This window comes from Cyprinus carpio, chromosome B14 (genome assembly GCF_018340385.1).
Source record: "Cyprinus carpio isolate SPL01 chromosome B14, ASM1834038v1, whole genome shotgun sequence".
NCBI classification, from domain to species: domain Eukaryota; kingdom Metazoa; phylum Chordata; class Actinopteri; order Cypriniformes; family Cyprinidae; genus Cyprinus; species Cyprinus carpio.
Window position 1 is genome coordinate 4,304,718 of NC_056610.1, and position 22,244 is coordinate 4,326,961.

General features: G+C 38.4%; 2 protein-coding genes across 3 annotated transcripts; one reads left to right on the top strand and one right to left on the bottom strand.

The window, feature by feature from the left end:
- The first annotated feature begins 51 nt into the window (after positions 1-51).
- On the top strand, positions 52-5,908 carry LOC109073846 (pre-mRNA-processing factor 19). Its single transcript, XM_042737787.1, has 16 exons — positions 52-274; positions 693-842; positions 929-1,005; positions 1,083-1,224; positions 1,305-1,378; positions 1,468-1,533; positions 1,647-1,688; positions 1,784-1,858; positions 2,211-2,286; positions 2,466-2,575; positions 2,663-2,818; positions 3,745-3,814; positions 4,573-4,746; positions 4,998-5,080; positions 5,191-5,296; positions 5,464-5,908. Exons 1-16 carry the CDS (start codon positions 256-258, stop codon positions 5,559-5,561), a joined length of 1,518 nt encoding a protein of 505 aa, XP_042593721.1. The 5' UTR covers positions 52-255; the 3' UTR covers positions 5,562-5,908.
- A 1,908-nt stretch (positions 5,909-7,816) lies between these two features.
- On the bottom strand, positions 7,817-19,646 carry LOC109102532 (protocadherin-12-like). Of its 2 annotated transcripts, XM_042737789.1 has the most exons (5): positions 19,480-19,556; positions 16,118-19,083; positions 14,874-14,965; positions 13,754-13,887; positions 7,817-8,313 (listed from the first exon to the last, which is right to left on the bottom strand). In XM_042737789.1, exons 2-5 carry the CDS (start codon positions 19,013-19,015, stop codon positions 7,925-7,927), a joined length of 3,513 nt encoding a protein of 1,170 aa, XP_042593723.1. In that variant the 5' UTR covers positions 19,016-19,083; positions 19,480-19,556; the 3' UTR covers positions 7,817-7,924. The 2 variants fall into 2 exon arrangements, with proteins under 2 accessions (XP_042593723.1, XP_042593722.1); XM_042737788.1 differs by having other exon boundaries at positions 16,118-19,646.
- Positions 19,647-22,244: the final 2,598 nt, after the last annotated feature.

The window sequence follows — 22,244 nt, forward strand, 5'->3', positions numbered from 1 at the left end:
GCCGTGCGCCCACTGGAGGAAGACCATCGGTTTGATCTTCCGCTCTTTCTTTCTGGAGGAGTCAGTATCCCATCATGCACCGCTGTTTGAGCGGCACAGCACGACACATCAACGTGTTCTGACTCGGGACATGCAGCACCTTCATTGATAAAAAAACAACAACAAAAATCATCAACTCTGTGTCGATATTAAGTTTATGAATCGATTTTTATTTAATCTTTGCTTGGAAAGCGGGAGCGCGTCTGTTTGAGCGAGATGTCTTTGGTTTGTGCTAGTAAGTGAGTTTGTTTCTGTTAGCATGAGTGATTAGCAGTGTGCAGCGTTAGCCATTGTTGTGCTATATTAACAGAAACTTCCTATATGAGACACTACACTTTAATTACCATGCTTTTTTGGTGGCTCTGCTGGGTTTCATTGAACTAGAAACGAATTAATGCAATGCTTGTGTTTGTAGCGTGAGCAGTCTCTTCTTATCTTTATAGTTCGACACGCAAATCATACTCACAAGGGAAAAGAAACGTGAATATCAAGTTTTGTGAAGTCTAGACTAACTTACTGTAAGAAACACTTGATCAACCGTGGTGAACTTGTAATGAAGTATTTGTACTGAAGAGGAATGAGACTTGTATTTGATTTGAATGCATCTTATTTATTAAAATTATTGATGATAATAAATCTTGTTCTCTCTCCAGTTTCAAACGAGGTGCCGGAGCACCCCTGTGTCTCTCCTGTTTCCAACCAAGTGTTTGAGAGACGTCTGATCGAGAAATACATAGCGGAGAATGGAGTCGACCCCATCAATGGACAGCCGCTGTCTGAGGAGCAGCTCATTGATATCAAGGGTACAGAGGCACAGATGACACAGTCCTCACAAGAAGTTCAAATGCTATATGGCCACTTCAAAATGCATCCGTTTCTTTGCTTTTAGTGTCTCACCCCATTCGACCGAAGGCTCCCTCGGCCACAAGTATTCCTGCGATCCTCAAATCTCTGCAGGACGAGTGGGTGAGTTCTTAGACCTGACTGTGTGAGGAAGAAATGCGTGATGTCTTTCTCCATCATTGAGTTTGTCTGTCCTCCAGGATGCCGTGATGCTGCACAGTTTTACTCTGAGGCAGCAGCTGCAGACCACTCGTCAGGAGCTGTCTCACGCTCTCTACCAGCACGATGCGGCCTGCAGAGTCATCGCTCGTCTCACGAAAGAGGTCACTGCCGCCAGAGAGGGTAAGAGCGGCAGATTTGTGTTTTCTGGATGCACTGATGGTGCTGTGCCTTTACTGACGTGTTCATTATTCTGCCTGCAGCTTTGGCTACACTCAAACCTCAAGCCGGACTGATCGCTCCACAAGCCACTCCTGCTTCTCAGCCTGCAGCTGTGGTCAGTAATTTCTCCAGACAATTTATACATTCTTTAGAGGTGGTATCTATTTAAATATATATTTATCTTAAACTGATTTGATCTCTTAGGGTGCTGGCGGTGAGGCCATGGAGATCAGTGAGCAGGTTGGAATGACTCCAGAGATCATACAGAAGGTGTGTTATACATACAAGTACCACATGGTTGAATGTTCAGCATTTATTTGATCGCATGCGAGATCACATTTTCAAAGCTAATGAAATTGATCTGTTTTTTGTTTTTTTTACAGCTCCAAGACAAGGCCACCGTCTTAACCACCGAGAGAAAGAAGGTGAGGGTTTAATTGTGCTCTTATATAGTCATTGTGTGGAGCATTGTGTTACCTTCATAAATGTACTTACCCTTTTATGTGGCTTTGTTTGTCAGAGAGGAAAGACTGTGCCGGAGGAGCTGGTCAGAGCAGAAGATCTCGGCAAGTACCGCCAAGTGGCGTCGCATGCTGTAAGTAGCCAATAAGTTTTCCATTATGCATTCAAGGGATGCTAATTTACGTAAATTCCCATGATCAATCATCCTTTAAATTAACGATCAATTAATCGATTATCCTTAATCTCTTAAACCTGAGCTTTTTAGTGATAAGGGGAATTCTCGTTGTGTATTTTCTGGGCTATAATGAATTTGAATACATTTATACACTCTCTGATAACCATTTATCCAGTATTGCTACTTGACATTGTGTTGCATTTACTACTTGTGAAATATATCTGTAGGTGTAGCTTCTGTTCCAGGCAGTGTTTGGAACAGAATTCATCTCAGATTAATCTTTTTTTCTCTCTCTCTTCCTGCTGGACAGGGTCTTCACAGTGCCAGTATACCAGGAATCCTCTCTCTGGATCTCTGCCCAACAGACACCAACAAAGTCCTCACCGGTACCATTACAACACGATTACACAAACACAGTTTGATCACAAGTCATTGGATTCACTTCATTCGGACGTGTATCTGCTGTGATCTCTCGTGGTTACTGCATGTTGATGGCACTTTGTTCCTAAAAACAGACTCACGTATACACTGCCACAGCTATAGTTTTTTGACATGCTCTCTCCAGGTGGTGCGGATAAGAACGTGGTGGTGTTCGACCGTCGGGAGGAGCAGATTGTTGCCACCCTCAAAGGGCACACCAAAAAGGTCTCGTCTGTCATCTACCACCCTGCTCAGGTAGGCCATCGCTCCCGCTCTTCATTCATAAACTCATTTCTGGTCAGTCTTCAGTCCTCACATGTCTCTTCTCGTGTTCTCTGTCAGTCGGTGGTGTTCTCAGCGTCTCCAGACAGCACTATCCGTGTGTGGTCTGTTACCGGGGGCAACTGTGTGCAGGTGATCAGGGCCCACGAGGCCAGTGTTACCGGCCTCTCTCTGCACGCTACCGGAGACTACTTACTGAGCTCATCTGAGGACCAGGTAACACACAGGCTGACGGTTGAGGAACAGTACACAAGCAACTAGGGATGTAATAATATCAATATCGTCATAGCAAAACTCTCTTGATATTATCGTGGTCACATGATGATGAAAAGGGGCAAAAAGTGTAGGTTTTTTTTATTTATTTTGTATGCGACCCTGGAGCACAAAAGCAGTCTTAAGTCGCTGGGGTATATTTGTAGCAATAGCCAAAAATACATTGTATGGGTCAAAATTATCGATTTTTATTTTGTGCCAAAAATCATTAGGATATTAAGTAAAGATGTTCCATGAAGATATTTTGTAAATGTCCTACTGTAAATACATGAAAACTTTATTTTTGATTAGTAATAAGCATTGCTAAGAACTTCATTTGGACAAATTTAAAAACCCTCAGATTCCAGATTTTCAAATAGTTGTATCTCAGTCAAATATTGTCCGATCCTAACAAAGCTTATTTATTCAGCTTTCAGATGATGTATAAATCACAATTTCGAAAAATTGACCTTCAAGACTGGTTTTGTGGTCCAGGGTCACATATTTAAACTTCCTGTTCTAACATGAAAGGTCTTTTAAAGTTGTGTTTTGGGTCATTATGCTTTGGTAAAGTATCTGTCAAATGAACTAAAACCGAAAGCACAATATGGCTTAATCCCATCATCATGTTTGTTTTGCTGCATGTTTCAAATCGGAGATTGCATTTCTAGAATATATTATCGTATCGTGAGATTTTGATAGTTATATCTTTACAAGCAACGCATAAACATGATGTTACTAAATTACATTTTGCTCTTATTATTAATAGTTGTTTTGTGGTTTGCAGTTTCACTACTTTTCGGAAAAGAACTTTTCAAAACTTTTTTTTTTTTAAGCAGTTTTCTGCCTCAGTCATAATGCAATGCATTAAGTGTGTTGTGTTGTTTTAGTACTGGGCCTTCTCGGATATCCAAACTGGACGTGTCCTGACTAAAGTGACCGATGAGACGGCTGGATGTGGTGCGTAATCCTCTCTGTCGGCTAGGGATGGGCAGATATTAAGAAAATGTTCATTAATTGTATTAGCTTGGGAACTGAAAACTGGCTGTAATTCACAACATAAAAAACAATGTTTTGATGTTTAGTTTCATTGGTTCTTAGTGTATTTTAAAATATTTCTTGTAGTTGTTGAATTTCTGATACGTTGGTTCTAAGTCTTTGTGAGGATAATCAAAACAAATTGCACTTATTTTTCTTCAGAAGTGCTAAAATCATTAATGTAACTGTGAAGGAGAGTTTCTAAGGAGAAAAAATGTATACAGCCATAAAATAAACACGAAAACAATAAATATAATAGGAAAAAACTATAATTATAATTTCTTGATGTTGTGATGATTTTAATGTGCTTTCTGCGTGTATTGCTAACTCAAGCCTATAAATACAGAGAAACTATTTTTGGTCCATAAAGCCCAGTAGACTAGTTCCACATGCTCCGTTCAGATTTATTTAATGGAAAATGTTTCATTTTAACTAGATTTTTACTGTAATATAATACAAAAATGACTTTTGGATGAAATGCTGCTGCTTGAATGAAAACAATCTTCATTTGAGCAAAGAAATATCTACAACATAAAAATAAAACATTTAAGATCTTCGAGACTGGAAAATATCAAAGTCTATGTATTTTGTTAGCTATATTGCACAGCGCTTAAATTTGATGATTACTGCTCACATGTGGAAAATGTAAAGCTGTGATCTGATCTAATGTATCCCTTCAGCTCTGACCTGTGCTCAGTTCCATCCTGACGGTCTGATTTTCGGCACTGGCACGGCAGATTCTCAGATTAAGATCTGGGATCTGAAGGAACGGACCAATGTAGCCAACTTCCCCGGACATTCAGGTCCTGTGACGTCCATCGCCTTCTCTGAGAATGGATACTATCTGGCAACTGGTAAGTCACATGACCCTGACTTGGGAGGAAAAGGAATCCGTTCTACTGGATTTCTCAATCACATTTATATATATATACAGTAATAAACAGATAATTAACTCTTAATGTTGCAAAATAAATTATGAAATTGTAATGTAGCGCTACAGAAGGCAATAGCGTTCAGTTCAAATTGAGTTCTTATCCAGTAGAGTTAGTGCAATTAAATGGGCTTCACTTAAACTCTGTTTCTACCTGTTTTGTTTGGTCCGTAGGTGCTCAGGACAGTTCACTCAAACTGTGGGATTTGAGGAAGCTGAAGAACTTCAAAACAATCACTTTGGACAACAATTATGAGGTCGACTTGCATAATGTCAAAGAGATGAAGAACACATATCAGTCATATCTGTGGCCTGTTTTACTACATTCACTGAAAGCTTGGCTAATATTTCTGTCTTCCTCCTGTAGGTGAAGTCTTTGGTCTTCGACCAGAGTGGAACATATCTGGCTGTTGGTGGATCAGACATAAGAGTTTATATCTGCAAACAATGGTCTGAGGTCCTCAACTTCCCTGGTGAGTTGAGCTAAGAAATGTTGGGTTTTGTTTAGTAATATTATACGTGAAGTGAAATGCCATTCAGTGTGTGTTTGCAGTCTTCTTTGTCAAGAACGTTCTGTTCTGAGCTATCAAACCGACTTTTTTCCTAACTATGGCTTCTTGTGTTTTAACTTCTCCTGTAGATCACTCTGGGCTGGTGACCGGTGTGGCTTTCGGAGAACATGCTCAGTTCCTGGCTTCCACTGGCATGGACAGAAGTCTCAAATTCTACAGCCTTTAATAGAGATGAAGAACTTTCAGGAGAGATGTGAAACAGGATGTGATAATTTTCCCACAGCAAACATATCTGTCAGTAATAAATTGTGCATGTGTATACATAGATATACATTCACTGTCATATACATTATTGTAGTGATGAATTCCTCAGACATACAGTATACCTGATTTTTGGCTTTAAGACAGATTTTGGCAGATTAGGGTTGATTCAAGCTCTTTTTTTCCTGTCTACCTTTTAAGCTTTGGTTGTAGACTGGCAAACTTTGTTAGTGTCCCATGACTTCTTTTTTTATCCTTTTGTGGACAATAACAAAAAATGTGAAAGATTCCAATAAAGTTTAAATTGTTTTATTTATTGTTTTTATTTATTCATTGAATAGCATTTGCAAGAACTGATCAGGAGTTTGTTTGATCCATTCAGAATGAATATTTTTACAGTGTTTGACAGGAGCATTACAGAGAACAGTGCCTTGATATCTGTAAGCTGGGCTATAACAGCCATTGCCGGGAAGAGGAGGGTGATGACATTTTGGGAGAAACTAAGACCATGCAGAGGGATCATCATCTGTCTGTTGACTTGGAACCTTTTATCACACAGTACTATCAGCCCAAAGCCTGTTCAAACATGAATTTTGAGCTGCCTTTTGAATGCAACTTTAGTTCAAATATATAGAGATATGGCAAAAAAAAAAAAAAAAAAAAAACTTTCTGGAGTACTGACCTGAAGTTTCATAAATGTCAGGTTTCTAAATTTGGCTAAACAGCTGAAAAACCTGATGCACATAATCTACTTCCTGTCTTTGGTTGCCAGATTGGTAGTTTATTATACTTTTGTAGCAACTGAAGGGCTGTTTTGTAAAGAAAACACCATGTGGTTGGTCTTTTTGCTGTGAAATATCAATAACTTTATAGTGATATTTTGACATGCATTTAAAGGACTGAAGGAGTTTAGGTTTGCTCTATTATCAATAAATCGTTTGTAGAAACAGGTTAAATAGTATCAAATGATACATCAGATCAGGCTTTTAAAGAAGGTTTATTTGTTCGTCTCTCATTGATTTTGTTTTGCCCCCATATCAAAAACTAGAGCTTTGATCATAAATCATGCGTCTTACTAAGACTGTTGAAATTAGTAGAAATATATAAAGTAATTATGAAAAAAAAAAAACATTTTTGACAGATACAGGGTGATTGATATTTATATGCATTTTATGTCAGTAATGTAAGCCTTTTTATACTGTTATAAAAATCGTGTTGTCAGGCTATCAGAATTTAATCTTATTTTTTTGTAAATATAAATGTGCAGCATCTGCACCAAATTGCTGATAAACAAACCAACTGCAAGATCTGCTTTTATATATATATATATATATATATATATATATATATATATATATATATATATATATATATATATATATATATATATATATATATATATATATATAGATATATATATATATATATATATATATATATATATATATCAGTTTTAAATTAATAGGGGCTTCATAATTAAAATGCGTTTTCAATGTAATTCTCAAAATAAATGCAGTAAATTGTTTATTTCACTTTTACAGTTTACAAAAAGAAAACGTAATGATAATCATGAATACAAAAGCAGCACTACACATATACAAAATGACACTGAAAAAAATATATACATCTTCGTTTTGATATCAATAACTTACAGCATTCAAAGAAAAAGAAAAAAAACTAAAGTTACATTCAGAACATAACTGAATTTTGTCATCGGTGCTTTGCAGTCCTTAACTAAGATGACCAAGTCTAGCATATACAGTGTTAGGCTTACTTCTAAATGCTTTGACTATTACATGCCCTGTAACTATTACAAAACAATATTTACATTAGAGAGCCGGCATAAAAAAAAATAACCAGCCAGCAGTGGGCACTGTGAGACCCGCTAAAGGAAATCCTGCAGGCTGTACATGACTGTGGCAATGCATTTAGTGGTTTATCTGAGAGAAAAGACTTGTTTAGGAGTTGTTTGTGCTTCAGAGGATATAAACAGCTACTTCCTAAAGAGGAGGCAGACTCATTTCTCCTAACATGAACTGCATGAACTGTAGCAGTTCACAGAGCTCAACAATTTACCTTCTTGCAAAAGGATAAAAAAAAAATTAGTCTTATAATGGTCTGCCAATATGAAGATTTGTGTTCTTTTTTTCTATTGTTATTATAAAAAGTTATTGTTTTTTTTTATGGAAAAAAAATAACAAAACAAAAACAACATGAATTAAAAAAAAGATGCTGTTTCTAAGATGTTTTGACCAACCACTCTAGAGTTCCTGAGGCTTGTATGGACCCCAAAACGATATGGCACCAGAAATGAAACGTTCTTTGATGTTATGGCACAGGGTTGGCATATTGCTGACGTGTGTGGGCAGCACCTCCGTTTGCAGGTGTGTCTAAGCCCAGCGAGCGTCTATACGCCGCTGATAGTCTGTAGAGCACCTCAGCAGGTGGACACGACTGGGCATCGGCTTTCTGTGTCAACAGCATCTCAAACAGGGAGCTCACTTCAGAAATCAGAGCTCTGCCACCCAGAGGGGTCTTCTCTGGGGTTTTACCAAACGTAGAGAAGGAAGTGGAATCATCGGGACTCGCCACGGGACACTGGGCTTCAGGGAAGGGTGGCCCATCAGGGACAAACAGGTTTTCATGGTAGTCAGTTGTCAGAGGAAGAGAAAGACGAGCCATCCATGCCGGATCGGGAATGTCTGAGAACACATCATCTACACAAAAAGAGGAATAAAATATGTAAAATTGTATGTAAAACTATGCATGCAAAATATGCAAAAGTTCTATTAAAAATATATATTCTGTCCATAAATATAATAAAATATTTACAAACATTTGAAAAAAGGTTACAAAACCTGTCTGAATCTTCACTTGTTTACTTGTTTGAGTTTGTATGGATGAAAAACAGGATGACAGGAAATACCGAGAGGAGGTGTGCATTTATTTTTAATTTCCTTCGCCTGACATTTCATGGACATCTGCTGAGTTTGAACACAGATGAGTATTGCTAGTACAACACAGCATGCCCTAAAACGACACCCTTAGCCAGAGTTTTATAGGGCAAAGGAAGTGATACAGTATAACAATAAACAAGGAAATTACCTTCATTAAGCCAGAAAAATTCCAGAAATAGCTAAGCGATTAAGCTTAAATTCTGTTAGAACTTGATTTTTCCTTCACATGTTATCTGTGTTTGTGTGTGAAGCAGCCTCTTAAAATAAAGGCATCTATGTTTCCATGAAGAACCTTTAACATCCACTGCACAAAAAATCTTCAAATTATTCAAATGTTCTTCACATTGAGAAAAAGCTTTTTAACAACTGTTCACTGAAAGGTTCTTCACAAAAATGGTTCCTTTATATGAAAAGAAAAAAAAAACTATTTTTGAACCCTGCATCTAGTCAAATCATCAGCACACACTCACAGCACAAACACACACATATATACAACAACTTTATATGATTAGTTGCATTTTATAATTTGTGTTTAGCATTGCTTTTACTCTGCTGTGCATTTTTGGTCTTCTAATGTATCGCTGCATGCTGCTTCACATAACACAAGCTCAGTCTTTTTTTGGCTGAAGTGGCTAAAGCAGAAATATTTGTTTCTGAATAAGCGAGGAGAAGCCAGAATGTGATGGTGGAGAGTACAAAACACAGAGAGACCCTGAAGCTCTGACACAACCACACATGACAGACAACCTCCACGAAACCGACAGCTTTATAGCCTTTCTCAAGTGTTTTTTCTCATCTGTGGCCCAGAGATTTCAAGGTCTTAATTAAGGGCTCAGCATGTACAGAAGCTTTTGGAGAGAGTGTGTGAGTAAAGATGTGAAATCCAGCCAGCGCTGATCAAACGAACCCACATCAGAGAGCTCACACAGAACCTCCAAACCTCATTTTCTTGACTTCCTCTCTCCACAGCCCTTTCAAATCCAGCCTATCTCTAAATTCAACCCTTTGCATTATTATCGGTTAATAATTATATGCCCCATCATACTTCTTGCTATCTTTCTTGCTTTTATTCCACAAATCTCTTTCTTCCAGCCTCTCAATTAATGATGGAGGAAATGGTGGCAGTGCCTTTCAATCAGCAATTTCTCTAAAGCAGTTAAACCCACAGACATGGTAAAAATGCCATAAAGAATCCAACCACATCAAAACAAGCAAAGGCAGGCAAACAGTCGTTCAGATCAGTTCAAAGTCAGAAAACTAGACTATAACTCACCATCACAATGGTAGGCTGTTCTGAAGATTTTGCTATTGCATATTGCAAACACAATTGCATATCTCTTGGGAAATCTGTAGCCCTGACACAAAATTACCCATTACATGCATTCCCAATGACATGACTGGATTTCACTCTCAAAAATTTGCCAAAAAATGCTAAATGTGAACACACCTTTTGGAATCAGGAATTTTGCATGAGGGCAAAATATTTCCTTATCACGTTTTCTCAATTTTGGTTCTAAAGTGACTGCTTCATACATCCCTACACTATTGACAACAGATTAATCTCTTTTATCAGTGAAATATTGCAGAAACTTCACTAATGTGAAGACCAAGAATGATAACTACAAAAATGACTATATTAGCATTCACACCAACGCACGATAACGTTTTGTTTATTATATGTGATGTGGTTTAAATGCTCAAGTTTCTAAATGTGGATTTTGATTGGCTCTCCTAGTTTTTGTAATTCGTCAGCTGGAATTTTTATTATTTTTTTGGTCTTCATTGTTAAAGACATTTAGACATTTTTTGCCTGATAAAGTATCACCTTCTTCTAGTAAGTAAGACCGCTTGGAAAAGTGATAGCACACCTTTAATGTCAGCAGCACAAACAGTGCGAAATGATTTACACACTCAAGGTTAACAAACATAAGCATGAACACAAGCAATACTAATAGTGATTCTTGCATTAACAAGCACCATTATTAATCAAGCACCTAACTAATGTAAAGAATGCAAACCATTGTTATTCATTTCAGTCACACATAATACACCAATGTGCACATGTGTCACCTCTGGCCCTTGAAAAACAGTGTGAGAAGAATGCAGTAGAGAAACAGCAGCCTGAGGGCAGTGTGTCCTTCAAAGGAAGAGTGTAGAGACAGAACAATGTCTTATCCTTGCACACACACACATTTCACACACTCTCACCTTCTCTGTCCCTAGGGTATGCATAACACATACACATCGTCTGCATTGTGCTGAAGTGTTAACAATAAGAGTTATGGCATGACGTGAAGAGCCCAAGGATATGTGAATATTCGTGTGAGCAGGCGTGACCCTTGAATCTGCTGAAAGGGTCACCATCATTCAGAGGTGTGAGTAAGAGGTTAAAACTGAGATGACTCAGGGAATATGTACCTGCATGCTTCAGAAAGAAACCCCTGATAGTAAACTCAAAACCGTCTGTCTTCAGTAGCATGACTAACAGCAGATGAATATCAGAGCAATACTGACTCAACCACACAGTCTGTTCCAAAACTTAGCTGCCTTGTCGACTTCTACGGTTCCTACAGTTTTTTTTTTCAACTGCTAACACACATTTTCAAAATTTTGCCTCTTTTTTTCAAAACTTTACACATAAATCCAAGAATTGAACACACAAAATGCAAAAACGCCTCACATCTCTTGCAAAATGAAGCACCGCATTCAAAATATCACAAACACATCTCAAAAGCAAACACCTTTGCCATAATATTAATTCCTGTTTGATTTTTGTGTTACATAGAAAATTGTGTTTTGCAAAAAGTGTTTTATCAAATTGAAAACTGAGTCAAAGGCAGAGCATTAGCGTATGGTTTTGCAGATTTGGTGTGTGCTTTAGGTGTTTGTGTGTCAGGTTTTAGAAATTGTGTGACAAGTAAAGATTTAGCAGCTATGGGCACATCTATACTGCATTACTGATATGAGTATTGATTCTTTTAAAAAATAAAGATGATATTATTGAAAATTATATTAATACAAAACATGGGTTTCTGCATCACTTTGAAATATTTTCAGTACTTTTGTTTGATGTTCATGCCAAAACACCCCTGATATATTTAGCTGGGTCATGTCACATGACTGTGAGAAGCAAGTTGTAGCTAAGAAATGTCAAACATGCACAGAGACACTTCCACATTAAACAGAGAGATGAAGAGAATGGCAAAAAAAATAAAAAATAAATAAATAAAAATAATTGAAATTAGCCATTTAAGAAATAATCATCCAGTGCTTGGGTAAATTATTTACAAATTGTAGTCTGTTACTGATTACAAATTATATGATGAAAATTGTAGTCAGTAATGTGAATTAGATTACTCATTTAGGTATCATATTCTGTCTACTTTTGGATTACTTTTGAAAAGTGAGATGGACAAAGACTTCCAGGTTTTAAATATATATATCTTAGCTACAACTTGCTTCTCACAGTCATGTGACACGACCCAGCTAAATATATCAGGGGTGTTTTGGCATAAACATCAAACAAAAGTACTGAAAACATTTCAAAGTGATGCAGAAACCCATATTTTGTATTAATATAATTTTCAATAATATCATCTTGATTTTTTAAAAGAATCAATACTGATATATTCGGCAGTGCTTACTAACTTAATTATTATTTATTTTACAATAATTGCAATTATTGTAATTATTTGTCTCATGCATGGTGTAATTGACTGAGAGGGCAGCAAATTCACATGCATGGATCACAAATTAATTCACATGACATTTAGATGGCCATTCTATATGGTTAATATTCAAAGCTAAAGAATTAGGGAGAATTAATAAAATGTCATTTATTGCCATTTGTTAATTATCTGCAATCATGCAATCCATAAAAATATAACTGTAGTCTGATTTTGAGCATTTTAAAACAAATTCTATAATCTAATTACAAGTACCAAATTTTTGGAATCTGATTACGTAATCCAGATTACATGTAATCAGTTACTACCCAGCACTGTCAGTATCAGCAGCATGTTCACCGTGTAACTTTGATTTGGTGGAAATCAATACTGACATGGCTAAAAGTGCTCAGACATCAGAGAGATAAAACAAAACAGACTAGACCTTTCATTCAAGAGAACAAAAAAGGTCCCCGTTAATTTACAGCATGCTAAATCTCAGAACAATAGATGGAAGGAACTGCACACAAACATTTACTCTATACATAGACAAAGGAAACACAGCAGCGAGAATCTAAATGCATATTAGTACATCCGGATCAACAAATTTTAAACATGAATGTTTCCAGAGCATGATTTCAGTGTTTGGAAAATTAATAACAATGTCAATTTAAAAATGAAAACAAAATCTACATTTTTTTTCTTATTTATTGACTAGCCTACACTCTTAAAAATAAAGGTGCTTCACGATGACATAGAAGAACCTTTCTGTCTAAATGGTTCCATAAAGATCCTTTAACATCTGAAGAACCTTTCTGTTTCACAAAAGGTTCTTTGTGGAGAAAGAAGGTTCTTTAGATTATAAAATGGTAAGAAAGAGATGGTTCTATAAAGAACCTTTGATTGAATGGTTCTTTGTGGAACCAAATATGGTTCTTCTATGGCATCGCTTGAAGAACCTTTTGAAGCACCTTTATTTTTTAAAAGTGTATATGTGGAAAACAGGATAAATGTGAGATATCTGGAAATCACCTACAAAAATAGCAAATCCTCTACAGTACTCAAAATCAGGAAACCATTTCACATCACCTTACTTCACTTAACCTAGATTACACAGTTAGCTCTGGTCCTCTAATTTCATTAAAATTCCTCCAATTTTGCAGCGTTACAAAGGGGACTGCTATTTAGTTCAACGGCTGTGAAACGTTTCACTGTTTGTCACTCAGCTTGTTGCACACTTGATATTCAGTGCAACAGCACTTTTGCTTGTGTGGCATGACTTAAATAATAGTTCACCCAAAAATGAAAGTTCTGTCATCATTTCCTCTTTTGCATTTTCTTTAGGAAATTTCTGATGTGTGAAAGTTTGGCTTGCATGGACTTTCAAAGGATGTACAAATATTATGAGAGAATGTTAAAAATATTTTCTCAGTAAATGATGGCAGAATTGTCATTTTTGGGTGAAGTACCCCTTTAATTAAACATAACAGTGGACTCAAATCAGAATAATTGCTTTTAAAAGTATGGGCATTTACCAGAAGTCAGCAGATTATTGAGGCCTTCTTCATATACAGGGTCCACATGTGAGTCCCAGTCCATGTCACCCATTTCACTCTCTCCATGACCACTGTCTTTAGTGCTCAGCCAATCAGCATCCTGAGCCCCTGACCTACAATACACAACGAGTAAAGCAGTGAGAACATTTCCAAACATGTGCCAACATCTCAGAGCTCTGAATGATAAAATAAGTTAAAACATATCATTTAAATAAGTTAAATATAATGCTAACCTAAACTGAAGCATATGTAAAATGTTGGAGGATTGAAAAATGAGGGATTTTTTTTGTTTTTGTTGTTGTTTTTTGTGGGGAGCATTTAAAAACAATTCTAACCATGTTTAATATAATTAAAACAATTGAATTTTTTCATTTTTGAAGAAAAGTACAATGCTATTACCTTTTTTAATGGTAAAAGGATAATATGATTTAGATAACACCATAATGGAATATTGTGGTATTCATTGTACTAGCATTTAAATACCATGAATATAATATTTAGTACCATGCGATATTGAAATATGTACTGGCACAATAGTGCTGGCACAATACCTTTTTGTAAGGGGATATCAGGGGAAATACCTATGTGATTATCCTTAATATCAGTTTAACAGTGTTCTCCACACTGGGATTTTACTGTAAGATAAAAAGATCTCAACACTGAAACTAAAACAATACAACACACAACTGAAGGAAGTGTGACTGCACTGTCTTTGGTTTAAACAAGCCCTGTCTCGCACAGATGAGTCACGGTCTGTGCTTTCTCTTTTTTATTCTAAATGAACATAAGTTAAATTTATAGAAACAGTATTGCATTCTGCCTGATACCAATCTGTGTGTGAGTAAGACAGACAGCGGCTGATAACAGCTATGATACGTCTCATTCTGTGTTCACTGACTGTGACAGATACTTCCTTTTTTACCAGAAATCTACCTGATATAATAATGACTAACTTCTAAGAGTGTTATTGTGAGACTATTGTGCTATTGCTTTGTATTCGGTGTGTTAGTGTAGGAATGAGTAAACAGGACTACATTTGTTGTCCGTTTGGGTAAGAGCTTGTATAAATAAAATCAAAAGGAGGATAAAAATGGTTTACCGGCCAGTTCTGTGGGAATACTTGTTGCCCCGAAAATTTGGTCGAGGCTGAAGTTGCCCTTGATGCAACAGAGACAGGAGCTGAGACACCTGCTGTAGAATTAAAATGATGCAAAATTAATAACCTCATATATAGGGAAATTTACCACATAACTCACTTTAATCTATTATATATAATAAAAATCTCCTGTTTTAAAACAATAGAAATTCTACAAGATGCCTGAAGAATTTGCTCTTCCAGAATGTCATAATTTCATAATTGGATATATAATTTTGGTCTGTTGAATAAGAATGAGTTACATTCAGAATGAGCTCTTTCTGGGGTTGTTGAGTTTGAGCTGTTGAAGGGGTGAGGGCGAGACAGGAAGCTGTTTCTACATAGGGTCTATTCTTCTAGAGGCTATTTCCTTCCAGGATGCACATAAGAAACCCAGCCTTGGCTGCGAGGACAGGCACCGGTGACATTTCGGCCCCTTTCCTTTGCAGTCGCCTTAGTTCTAATTTGCCAACTGGGCCAAGTGAGTAAGGGAGGGTGGACTGGAGAGGAGGAAAAGAGGAGAGGGTGGGGGTCAGGATCCACGCTCTTCCTGACTGGGCGCAGTATTCACGTGAGGGCTCAAACCCATGCCAGGACCTTTTGTTCTGCTAATCGTTTTGGTAGAGGTAAGCATCTGGTTGGAACCAGATCCAGAGGATACACAGTTTGACTAGGACAGCACTTTTGGGAAATACTAGCTGATGAAAAGCTGTTATTCTCACTTTATTTAATGAGAATCAGATCAGTACCAGCAATTTGTTGCTGACTACCAGCCCATACATGTCTGAGAAGTATAATCTTACTGTGTAGAAATATCTCTGTTTGGTTTAAATACCTTCCCCCCTCATAGGACAACCATGGAACGAATCTGCTTTTTCTTCCCACATTCGGTATGACTCTGTAATGTGATAACATTGAGGATTGGCTGCGTTTTCTCCTGAGGCATATTAAAGGTTTAAGTTACTGTGTGACACTGATGTGATTCTGAATACACTTCAGTCTCTTCATCATCTGTCAACTGTCCCCTTAGGCTGCTATAGATATGGGCCAGTTCTGCACAACAAATGCAGAGTGGGAAAGCTATCATGTACTTGAGCTATTATGAACTGGGATACCTTGAAATTAAAGTCAATACCTTTCAAAGTAGTTTGATTGAATGCATTTTCATATCTGAAATGTTAAGACTGTAATAAAAATAAATCTCTTACTTGCACCTCGGGTGAGGCAGATGACAGTTCAATTGAACCGTTCTCTGCAAAGGCTGCCATAGAGAGTCGAACAAGGTTCCTCAGGATCTGCCTGTGGTCGGACTCTTCCATCTTTCCTCTTCCTTCTGTGGTCTTTGGTCTCCGTAGGGTGGCCTGATTACTGGGAACTGAAGTCATAGTTTCTGAGGGCTCCATGGTAGTAAGCTTGACCTCTTCATTTTTGTTTCGTCTGAGTGTGCTGGTCTGTGAGTTTGCGAAAGACGAGGAGGAAGAATTTCTGGTCTTTTGGAGGGTTCGAGATAGAGTTCCTGGGTTATAAGGAAGTGTTCCATTCCACTCTATGCTCCCTGGTTTTCTGAGTATCTTGCTCTGAGGGAGTGGTGGGTTCCCATCCATTTCTGAATGCGTTTGATTTTGAGCCATGCGTGCAAGGGTTGGTGTAAGTGTAAACTGGCCCTGTGGATGCAGCATTTCCACTAAAGGTGATGTACATGACAACGCCTCAACTTCCTCTTCTTGTGGAGTTTCTTTACGACCCCGAAGCACTGGTACCAACTGGATGTCAGTCTTGTGAATGTGCTTCTGTGGCCGTCGTGGGTGACGGGTGTAGGTTGACTCAGCTTGTCTACAATTATAAGCATGGTTGTCACGTTTCTTAGGATGACAGAATGTCTTGGCCAAAGCAATGGCTAGAAATAATACCAGACAGGTTGATCCAAGGCAGATGGCCAAAAGCATTGTAAAACTGTACTGGGCCTGGTTGTCCTGAGACAAGTTCTTTAGGTGGTCACGAAAGTTGATGAATGTTACCTCCAGTGTGATTCTTGTGGTTAGCATAGGTGTTCCCATATCAGATACTGCAATGCCCAGTTTAAAAGTTCTGCTAATCAATTCTGTTGCATTGGTTGTGTTCACATAGAGCTGCCCAGTAGTTTCGTCCAGGAAGAATAGGTTAGAAGGTTTTCCATCTGTTATTCTAAAACTGAGTCTTCCATTGAGACCAGAATCTGAATCACTGGCCCGAATGGTGGTGGCCAGAAAACCTTCGGGTTTGTTAAGGGAAGAGTAATTTTTTGGTTGGTAGAAGTTATCCTCCAGAGCTTTATTCCCAAGTTCAGTCACAATCTCCCCTTTGTCCACATTCACTGGGACACTTAGCAATGCAATTCCCTTCTTGGGTAGTGGTTCATGGATTATGGGATAATTGTCATTAACATCCTGTATCTCAACCAGCACTGTTGCACTACTGGTCATTGGTGGATATCCTTGATCTACGGCCTCCACAATAAATGAGTAGGAGTGGGTTTCCTCATAGTCTAATGACTGTTGGACAGTAACAGCCCCACTGGTGGGGTGGACTGAGAAAAATGCTGTTGGTGTCCCCAGCTCATTTGATTCTCTAATTGAGAATAAAACCCTTCCGCTGAGGTCCATGTCAACATCATGTGCCTCCACGGTCAAGAAATGTAACCCAGGAGTGTTGTTCTCTTTGAGGATGCTCCGGTAGTGACTTTTGGCAAACATTGGTGCGTTATCGTTTTCATCCAAAACATGGACAGTCAGGTGCTTAATACACGATAGAGAAGGATCACCACGGTCTTGAGCTAGTAGAGTGAGGTTATATTCCATTTGTCTCTCACGATCCAGTGTATCATTGGTTACAATCATGTAATTGTCTCCATGGATCTGTTTGAGTCTGAAGGTGCCTGATCCACTGAGAATGTACACTTGTACCTGCCCATTTGCCCCAGAATCGGCATCAGATACCATCACAAGAGCGAGGAAAGTTTCATTTGGTGCTCCTTCAGAGACAGTTGCAACAGGGGAGTCTGGTGGAGTCCATGTTATATGTATCCGAGGAGCATTATCATTGACGTCTCGCAATTTGACCTGCAGCTTGTGGTGAGATGGGATAGCATTGGGCCCCAGATCTCGAGCTTGGATGTCTACCTCATACACATTCTTTTCTTCAAAATCTAAAGGGCCTTGTAAAGTCACAGCACCCGTTTTTGGATGGATGCTGAATAGTCTTTGCACTTCCAGTGGGACATGTTTACTGAGAGAGTACTCAACCTCTCCATTAGCACCTTGATCAGGGTCTGTAGCGCTGAGATTAATGACAATCGTCCCATGAACAGTGTCCTCTGCTAGTTCGATAACTGCAGGGGCCTCCTCAAATACAGGGCTATTGTCGTTGGAGTCAAGAATTGTGACTATGACTTTTGTGCTGCCTGATTTTGGTGGGTTCCCTTTGTCCCAGGCTGTTAGAACCAGTTCTAAAGTTGGCTGCAACTCCCTGTCCAGTTCTTTGATGACCACTAATTCAGCCTGCTTGGCCCCTCCAGAAGTACGGATATCCAAAGCAAAGTGCTGGTTGGAAGACAGGTTGTAGGTCTGCAGGCCATTTGGTCCCGCATCTGGATCTTCAGCCCGGTCCAGAGGGATGCGCATTCTCAGTGAGGCTGTCTCAGAGATCTCCACCTCCTGCACTAGGCTGGGAAAGACTGGGCTGTGGTCATTTTGATCCATCACCTCCACACGAACTGACAGGAAATGCATAGCACCACCCTTTCTGTAGAGAACACTGAAGGCCAGTTCACAAAATTCTGCTCCCCAGCATAGCTCTTCTCGGTCCAGCCTGCGTAGCGTTGACACTGTACCATCCCTTGAATCCACTGTGACTGGTAGAGTATGCCCATGCGGCACGACCTGGAAGTTTTCCAGTGATCCTGTTTCCCCACGGTCACGTAGGTCATCCAGGAGGCTACCCACCCTTGTCCCTGAGGGCTGTTCTTCCCAGACACGATACTGGATAATGAGGGGAGCAGAGCCCATATTGTGGGCAAGACAGGGTGGACACTCAATAAGAGCTGCCAGAAGGAGCCAAACCTGGAGCATGACTGTGTGTGAGGTTTCCTATTTCCTTTTACGTAGAGTCAGATGTGCTAAGCAACTAGATAGACATTCTAATACATCAAAAGATACACATATGTATATGGTTATATGGTTAAAAAAGAAATACTAAAACGTCAAAAATGAATGACACCACAGCCAGGTGCTCTGTAAACTATCATTTACAGTAAATATAAAAGTCACAAAAATTAGAAAATGATAATTGTCATCACAATGTTTCACAGCTATAACTTAATAGTAGTGTTAGCCTTTATTAACATTGAGATTTACTGATATCAGCATACATACCTCCCCACAATAATTAAACATTAAACACCCATGGAAAATATTGATCACTATTCAGAAAACTAAATCACTTTTATAAAAGTATAATTCCAGACCATTCTAGTTTATAAATAAAGTTATCATCTCTCATAGCCAAATCAATGTTATTCTACAGCTCTACTCACTCACACACAGCTGCTGCTTCCCGGCCCAGGACTCCAGTCAGCATTAAAGTGAGGAGCTGAGAAACTTAGGGGCTGGGACGGCACATTCAGAGGGAATGTCCTGAGAACCAATAACAGATAGTGAGGGAGGAGTGTACAGTGCTGCTTAACTCCACCCGTCTGTAGCAAGGAGCGGATTTAGAAGAAATGAGGCTGGAATCAACGGTGTGCTTTTAACGAAACATGATCCCACTTCTTTCATTCACTGCCTCTAGCTCTTCACACATCTGACTCTACTCCTTTTCCAAACTGTCTAAATAAACACAGTAAGAGTCATGGTCTATGGCATCTGTCATCAGACTTGAAGCAAACCTAAGATGAGACCTTTATGGGCCCTGAAAACAAAAACAAGTCCTGGAGCTGAACTCTGAGGGTGCTGATGTAAAACTTCATTTTGTTTCAACTTGAAGCATCTAATGTTTTTCTGAAATGGCCATCAGTATTCAAGAAGCATTTAAAACAAAACTGCTGATAAAAATGCTGATATTTGTGTTTATTTTTTAGTGCTGATCTTTTACTCAAATTGTTATTCTGCATATAATTTATGATGAAAAGAAAATGGTTCTGATTAAATAAATTGACAGTTTATACTAGTGGTACAAACAGATACATTCCCCATTTTCATAAACCAATATATATTTTTTTAACATTTTAAGTATAAATTCAGTTAAAACATTATGAATGAACATGAATTAACAAATGAACATTCATCTAAATAAATGTTAGTAGAAACGTGTTAGCATTAACATAAATGCTTATATATAATTTCAACTATTCCCAATCGTTTATACAAGCAAGAGGATAATATATGTTACAGAAGGCTTGTGGCCAGTAAAAAGAGGATGGTGGGGAAAAAAAGGAGAAAAAGGTGCAGATCCTACTTCCCCTCTACATGGGGGTCTCCTAACACAAACTATCCCATTACCTGCAAGCCAATAAAAGCTTTTCCCAGAGTGATAACACAGAGCTGCATGATAACAGAGAGGTGACGTGACATGTTACTGCAGCCCTGTGTCCTGTGCTGTTCAGAGACAGCGGGGGGGGGGGGGGGGGGGGGGGGGGGGGGGGGGGGGGGTCAGAAGCCTTAACTCTTGAGTACAGATGCTTGTGAATTGGGGAGTAGGGAGTTTTGCTCCTCTAAGAGCTATGTGCATGTGTTTCTCAGGGGTCAGAGGTCACTCCAAGTGACTGGTGTCTATCTCTAAAATAAACAGGCTTGGCCTTCACACATAATCCTCTCTCCATTTTCTAATTAACTCCATCTGGAACAAATACTGACATCAGTATGTTTACTCATGTTCTCTTATTTCTTTTCTTTTCATTTGCTTTCTTAAACTTTCTCCCCTTGACTCTCTTCCTGCACTTCACAAAGTATATAGATTGAGACTGTTTCTGTATTTTGCTTCGTTTTAAAAGAAGCAGACACCACAAATAATTGAAGAACATGTCCACATCATATTTCACCTGAAAAAAGAAAGTAAAGAAACCTATTTTAAACCATTAAGTGGAACTGTGTGTTTCAATATAAAAAAATAAAAATTGCAGCATCAGCTCACTGTTCCTCACATGAAGCTATAGATTTAAGATTTGAAATGTTGTGCATGAATCATATTAAACTTATTTATTTTTAAAAAGATTTAATCTAAATCTTTCAAAGACTTTTTTTTCACTTGAGTTTTTTGGGGTGAAATATGACCTGGGCATGTTCTTGAAAGGTTTCATAAGATTCATTAATATGGATATATTTTTCAATAATAATGAAGTTAAATGGTGAGAAGCATCAAGCTAAACAGTAAAAAGGATAGATAGTGAATATCTTCCTCACTCATGCATCTGTAAAAAAATATAATGCAATTATTTGTGAGGTTTTCCAAACGAAGAGCAGAAAAACAAAAGTCCTGGAATATCCTGTATCTGGCTGCCACATTGCTTCGCTGAGGTTTTCTTCAACACAGCATATGTGAATTAAATTAGACCACACTCCTGACACACTCTGTGTGTGCGTTTCACACTGACCTCCCCCAGTGTGGAAGTGGTTTCCCCCTTCCCATTTCCACTACCTCCACCTTCCCTTAACACAGTAGGATGAGGGATCTAAACATCATTGTACTACTTAAACAATAGATGGTGACACAGTAAAGCAGCCAGCAGAAATGAACCACTGCTTGTTGTTGATGTTTTCAGCAGACAGAGAGGAAATGATGAAGACGCACATAAACAGTTTCACTGGCTTGAGGTCAGTTTGTCTCATCTGAGGGCTGGAAGGAATGCTACACAATCTCACAACACATTCCTGACAGACGACAGCCTCTTATCTCCAGGTGGATATTTGAACAAACCATGTCCATCTGATAAACAAGCTGTCCAGTCAAGCACTTTGTCCCGCAACATATAGCAACAAAAGACATACAGCAACAATCCCAAATTCTGTTGAACCATATCACAAAGTCTCATCTCAGAGGCAGATTGTCTAGCAGGACTGAAGAGATAAAGATAAGACAGGAGCGAGATCGTTTAAGACTGAAAGGTTGAGGGCAAAAGAAGAGGGGAATGATCAAAAAGTATTAAACTAGACTGAAATAGAAAGAGCAGGTTTAAACCATCTGCGTCTGCATGTGTGTGGAAATATGGGCTGAAGGGCACATTAGAGACTCTTTATGCCTTCTAAACAGCTAAGCACTAATTTAACAAGATATTATAGTCTCTTTTGTGCTCTTTCATATCCA